The sequence below is a fragment of the Hoplias malabaricus genome, chromosome 10, assembly GCF_029633855.1.
Source record: "Hoplias malabaricus isolate fHopMal1 chromosome 10, fHopMal1.hap1, whole genome shotgun sequence".
In the NCBI taxonomy this organism is placed as follows: Eukaryota; Metazoa; Chordata; class Actinopteri; order Characiformes; family Erythrinidae; genus Hoplias; species Hoplias malabaricus.
The window spans coordinates 33312827-33319975 of NC_089809.1; the positions used below are offsets into that span (position 1 = coordinate 33312827).

At 39.6% G+C, this 7149-nt stretch overlaps 1 protein-coding gene across 1 annotated transcript; it reads right to left on the reverse strand.

The window, feature by feature from the left end:
* Positions 1-744: 744 nt before the first annotated feature.
* Positions 745-7149, reverse strand: prpf31 (PRP31 pre-mRNA processing factor 31 homolog (yeast)). The gene is made up of 14 exons (XM_066682663.1): positions 6956-7149; positions 6016-6231; positions 5867-5927; positions 5686-5769; positions 5422-5519; positions 4757-4863; positions 4411-4580; positions 4165-4322; positions 3630-3719; positions 3356-3483; positions 2909-2981; positions 2527-2655; positions 2300-2398; positions 745-1802 (listed from the first exon to the last, which is right to left on the reverse strand). The coding sequence occupies exons 2-14, from the start codon at positions 6229-6231 to the stop codon at positions 1677-1679; spliced, it is 1539 nt and encodes a 512-aa protein (XP_066538760.1). The 5' UTR covers positions 6956-7149; the 3' UTR covers positions 745-1676.

The window sequence follows — 7149 nt, forward strand, 5'->3', positions numbered from 1 at the left end:
GTCAGTGCAGCTGTCTTCCAGGAAATTTTAGAGCAATTTATTTTTCCCTCTGCTGACAAGGTTCACAGAGATGTGGATTATATTTTCCAGCTGGACTCACACCTGTCCACAATGCCAAAAGTACCAATACCTGGTTTAATAACTTTTTTCAAATTTTCTGACGACTTCGATTTTCATTGGCTGTAAGCCGTAATCATCAACATTTAAAGAAATAAACACTTGAGATAGCTCACTCTGTAATGCACATTGTAATGCATGAGTTTCACGTTTTAAATTAATTTCAGTAATTTAAATTTTTGATGATATTCTAATGTATTGATATACACCTGTATATGTGTAAGCGATTTTTAAGGATGCCCTTAGCACATACTTTCACAGTAGAGAACCAGTTGATAAGTAATGACTTGCACTGCAACTAATACCACTGCTTCTGGCCGATTGCCTGCTGGTGACTTAACCACTTAATTTATATATATATGTGTGTGTAAAAAAAAAACCCTGAATAAGTCATGGGTACTAGATATTGTGAGAACTATATTGCAAGGTATGAGAAGATTTAAGGCCACAATATAGTGCAGTAGAAGATCATAGCTTGTGGCCACTACTTGACAACACAAACAGAGGGATCAGATCAAGTGATTCAAGATGATCCATATAAAAACACTACATTTACAAATAAATATTATGATTTAATATGTTTTTTGTATACATTTTTGTGTAAATTTAGTTTTCTTACACCTTGTAAAATATAAACAGTAACAGTAAAATGTTACTGTTGTTCTGGCCATTTGGAAATGTGAATGCTGAACCACAAAATGGAGCACCTAATACGATTAAGGAGGTGATTTTAGCTTGGTCTAAACAGACTGTAGTCATACAGGTTCTGCTCTGTTCACACGCTCGGCTTCTCCATGTCTTTAGGGTTACTTCTGGAGTTTGGTTCTGTTGTGGCAGAATTATTAAATCACTTTTGAAACATTTTTTGTGTTGCTGTCACAGGTCCAGGGTCCTGGGTTCAAGCCCCAATCTGGGTAACCGTGTTAAGTTTGGTTTGTTCTCTGCATCCGCATGGGTTTCTTCTGGGTGCCACAGTCCAAAAACACACATTGGTAGTTGGGTTGGATATTCAAAATTGTCAATACATGAGTGTATGAATAAATGTGTTGCCCTGCGAAGGATTGGCACACCCTCCAGGGTGTGTTCCTGGTGTGCCCAGTGATTCCAGGTTGGCTTCAGACCCACCATGACCCTGAACTGGATAAGAGGTTACAGACAATGAATGAATTTTGCAGAACTGTTTTTATGAAAAATCAGTATGTATGAAACCTTTCTGCTTGTGTTTGACTGAATCAAAACAGAAGTTTGACATTATGCCTCCTTTATGCTCTTTTACTTAATACACAAAAACAGGTAAACTGTGGTCTGAGCTTCTAGGAAATGTCTAACAATTAAAGTACTGAAAAAGGACTGCTAGGTTTCCCAACACATTAAAGCATTTCACATATACATGTATTTAAAGAGGGAAAAAAAAAAAAAAAAAAATCCACAACACAAATGTAATTAAAAAAAAAGAGCATGCCATAAAACCAGGGCTGCTTGCTGTCCTTGCAGAGGCAATGTCCACAAATGTTGCCTGGGCAGGCCTTTTATCCAAAGTGTGAGTATATGATGCAGCTTCATTCTTGTTCTTTGTCACCGCCCTCTCTCTTGACCTTGAGAAACTCTGCCATATTGGAGAAGTATTTCTGGTTTGCCTCAGCCACCTTCTTTTCTGCAGCCTGTGGGTTCACTATCTCCAAACCCTACAGAGGTCAAAGTGATCAAAGAGTTAAAGTTGTAGGAAGAAAAAAAATTGCTGCTTCAGGAGCACTTTCCTAATGCATGTCTATATATTCCATGCTTAACAAGTTATTTGCCCCTATGCATCATTTATTCTAGCAATTATATTTCACTTATACTTCATTCTGCTAATGCAGTCTAGCATGCTGCAGTCAGCCACTCATGCTTTTGACAGTTTGTCTCAGGGAACCTAAGCCTCATGATGGTGGGAAAATTTATGAATAAAAAATACAAGGCGGCTTTTAAACCTAGCCAACAGGACATGTTTATATCACTCTGCAAAAAAATGTTATTTGTGTCATGTGCAACATGTTCCATTACCAAAAAAAAAAAAAAAAAAAAATAGAGCTGGGGGGAACTGCAGAGTGTAAGAAGAGTACAATATAGAAAGTTTATCTGAACTAAATTGTAATAAGTATATTAAAAGGAATTTTCGCATTTTATATATATGTGCACATACCTGTAGTGGGGTGAATGCTACACTGGAGCTGGTTCCTGAAGATCTGTCTCTGACTGTAGACTTCCCACCATACGTCATACTCTGCTTCTGCAATGTCCGCTATATAACCACACAAACAAACCCATTAAAATAAGCCACAAACATTCCTTTCTTAAAAAGCTCCCTTTTCAAATCCAGTATTCATCTTAGATGACAATGCACAATGAAAAAAATATATCCATCATTACCTGCAGAGATTTGGAGATGCGGGCCTTGGTGGCATCATTGACCTGTGCTTGTCTCACTCTGCCACTGCCAGACTTACCAAGCTGACCAAGACTGAAGCCCAAATCCTCCTGATATGCATCATCCTCAATCTGAAATAATACAATACGTTTCTTAGTAGGGGGAGAGGGGAAAAAAAAAAAAGTACAAAAACGCATGGGTATAAGCAGGCCATGGACACAGTTTTTCCCTTCAGCTACAACGAATAAGCTTTATTATCAATGAATATTGGATATAATTTGATTAACTGATTGTGTAATGATTAAGGGCATACATATGAGAGAGAGAGATTACAACTTTACAGCTGTGGAAATGCTCCTCCTAAAACATTAAATCTCCACTGACCTCTGCAAATGTCATTCTGTTCGCGTGTTTCCTGATCTCAGTGAGACCCAGCCTCTCCTTCATCTTACGATACCTGAAAAAACAATTTGCCTGAGAGTAAAAAAAATATTGGACCTAGAGAAGAAACATTCATTCACTATCTGTAACCGCTTATCCAGTTCAGGGTCACGGTGGGTCCAGAGCCAAGGCAGGAATACGCCCTGGAGTGGATGCCAGTCCTTCACAGGGCAACACACACACACACACACACACCTACGGACACTTTTGAGTCTCCAATCCACCTAACATGTGTTTTGGACCGTGGGAGGAAACCCATGTGGACACAGGGAGAACACACCAAACTCCTCATAGTCACCTGGAGCTGTGTGACTGCAACACTACGTGCTGCGCCACTGTGCCGCCCCACAGAAGAAACACAAACACAAAATAAAAAAAACGTTGCCATACCTCCTACCCCCTCTCTTCTTCCTTGAAGGGTCCAGTGGTGCTGGAAGGGGTTTAACTTGTTTGACTGGTGGTGGCTCCTGCCACTTATCAAACTTTCTCTCAATTTCCTCCTTTAAGTCATACCCAACCTACATGTACGTGCACACAATATTGGATTTAATACAGTTTCTTTGAGAGGAGTATATAAAATATAATAATAAAGCACTGTGTAGCGGTGGGGTGTTAGATGTGTTTTAAGCTGTTGCAACTGGAGGGCAGCGGAAGTGTTCCCCACCTTGCCATCAGCACTCTCATGAAAACTGTCCACACGAGCAGCCAGTGTACACTTTGCAGACACCAGCCGTGCTGCCTTCCTCCTCAAGTCCTGTAGAAGCAAACAGTACTATTGTGATAGGCCATACAATATCGATATTATACTCATACTCATTTACCTTAAATGGGACAAACCTGATTTAGTTAGAATATTTTTTACATGACAAAAAACATGACTGCGAAACAATAGAGAGCAGTGTGTTGTGGTGAATGCAGACAAGTATACAAAAACAATATACATATATATCGGGAAGTATATTAAATTTAGGAAATAAAATTTAATAAATTAATATGCAAACAAAAAGCACATGAAAAGCAGGACACAGGTGCTACCTAGTTTTGTTCAGTTGGTGAACTGATAAGCTCAAAGACCCTATTAAATAGTCTATTAATTGCTGTCTAAACTTTAATTGCTGTCAACCAGTAATCCTTCAAAACAAACACTATATAGGACAGGACCTAAGAGTAACCATATAGCTATTTGTGAGGCCACTGACCGGAGGAAGAGACTGCACTACATCACAATGGTAGATGTAGCCAGTGTGAGGGAGCAGAGAGGTGCTGCTGAACCCTGACAGGGTTTTTCTCTGAGCACCCAGCAACATCAAGTTACATGCTGGCATCTTTGACAAGTTAGTCAGTCCTCCTGCAATCCCTGAACAGAGGTGGAGGGCAACATTGTTAGCCACTACACCACATCAGTCACTTACTTTTAAGAGCCTTACCCGCAGTCATACACTTACCCATAATCTTAGCAGCAGTGGACGCCCCAACAATGATGGACAAATTGGGAGCTATGAAGGACATCCTGGATTCAACGTACTCATAGATCCTGTGCTTTGATTGGTTGAGCTCAAGAGCCATATCACATGCTTCCTCCAGTCGCTGGAGTTCCTCCTCACCCAGTAAAGTCCTACAAGCAAAAATAAATAAATAAATCCCACACCCATATGACTAAACAACAAAAGATAAACATAATTTATTTTTTGTTTATTTAGGATTTAGTCATTAACTTCAATGAATTCATTCATCATTCATGCCTAAGAAAAATGGAGAGCAAATCTCCTCAAGCCCTCTGAGGCGCCTCACCCCTGTGTAGTGGAGGCAGTAACGCTGACCACCATGATAGTAGCATTCGTTAGGATCTGTTGTAGATTCTCGTTATTCTTACACTTCTCCAGGTTGTTTCCCAGCTCCTGTGCACACAAACAATCTTCATCCCTCATAAAAGCATAGCAGCTACTAAATTGACTCCTGGGCCAGGATTACTTATGCATTCATTATTCTCCTAATCAAATCAGGTGCTATTGTAATAATACACAAGATAAGATGTAAAATATCCATTAGAGCCTCAGATAGGGCCCAACCCACTCTCTTCCTACCTGCAACCAAAACGATTCTGTTATGTGTGGTTGAACACTTAAATCCTATGCTTAACCACTAGGGTTGCTGTGGCCATATTTGATCCAAACAGCAACCAGCTACACCTTACGTCATTTAAATGAAATAGCATCTTAACGACCAACGTTGCTGTGACCAATATAAAAAATGGTGGAGCCCAAATAGAAAAGCTTGTTTCAGGTTAACAAGTATCTACAAGCTTCAATAACTTGTCTTGTACCTTGAATCAATTAAGTGAACTCTGTACAGCAAACATCTTGACTCATTGACTACATTTGATACAGAGAAAAACCTGGCAAATTTGATCTGAATTAATACCACTTCATGGTCTTTATTTGAGGTCCGCTGCTTACCTTCACTGTTCTTGCGTAGTCCAAGGCATTGGGCACCAGTGACTCCAATTCTGGAAACCTCTTCGAGTATTTGTCACGAACAAATTTATGAATGATATCTGAAAATCAGCAATGAATTATAATTAACAGGGGAGCAGTGAAAGTTGCTGGTACTTTAGAGCTTTTGGCAGACATTTCACCCTCATTAACACCAACAGTATAAAACATTAGCTGACTTAAAAATAACTAAGACAGGGAGGCCACATCAAATAAAGCCAAACTCACTCAATTCATTATCGATTTCCACAGTCAGGTTGTTGGCAGCGACTATGAGCCTGTACTCTGGGTCTGCTTCTACGGGGCCAGACACTGTAAGCAGAAAACTTAATTTAAGGACGAGAGCTCTTCCCACATTCACAACCTTACATGGGACCTTCAGTCTTAAGATCAGACAACTGATGCTTACCATCCGTATTCTTGCGTGGATTTCCGACATACAGACCAATTTTCTCCATAATGTCAGAAAACTGTTAAAAGATAAAAAGTGCTACATTTTAAATATGTGAAAGGTGGGTAGGAGGTGGTGCCAATAAATGTAGGCAATATGATACTGACTGATTTGCTGTTGCGTAGTTTTGCTATGGACGTTACGCTTTCTGTTCCACTGTAGTCCAGCTCCATCTCCTCCGGTATGTCTTCCAACCGTCCAACAGCCTCACCCTCTCTTGCCTCCCCATCACTCCCCTCACCTTCCCCACCAGGGTACAGCCCATCTTCACCTTCATCCCCAGCTTCCTCCAAATCTGCCAGCAGTTCATCTGCTAAAGACATCTGGGAACATGAAACACCGTAATCAGCATTTCCATGCTTAAGAGAGGTTAAACGCCAATAATCTGGTCAGTTTTACAAATAGTGCCACAGGAATTAAGTCCAAATATCTAAAAATTATCGGAAAATATGAAGGAAAGTTTTTTCAAATTTTCATAAAGTCGTGTTGCAACCAAACTTGAGCCAGAAATAACGTGCACTACTGGATGTTTTCGTTATTTGGTCATTCATAATTTGGGATATTTATTTAATTTTAGAAATTAAATAATCCTTCACCCATATTAACCATTAAAATAGGCCCAAATAGGCTCTAACAGACCCACAGCAAAGACACATTAATTGCTTAGTAGGAACGCTTTGGAAACTCAGATCAACACAGACCTTACATTTAGGTTCACATATCATTAATTCTTTTACGGTTCGTCTTCTAAAGTTAATATTACAAAGAAAAGGTAAAGTGTGTCCATCAAGACGCGGTAGTAGCAGCGCTCCACAATAAGAACCAAACTAAGTTTGCAAAGGCAGTCAGACGGGCGGTCTCTAACTAAACTAATAAATTACAAGAAATGTAACATATAAGTCTCAAGACGTAAATGAAAATAAAACATGTAAAACTGCAATAAATTCTGTTGAAATTCTTATACACAGTTTACAGAGTAACTTAACACCTGCAGTATATTATTTTCGATGAAAGATAGCAAACTGAACACAACCCAGTAATACTCACCTCTTTAATGTGTCTCTGGATTCAACAGGATAAGGACAATAATATAAAAACCCGTGAAAATTAAAAAACAGCGGTTTAATCCCAGCGCATTCACAACGTTCGGCAGTCGCTGTTGTCGCACAGTAAACGGCTCAGTCTACCGCAGAGACTTCTGGGAAATGTAGTTTTTCCCTCATGTGTCAATGTGTGAAGCA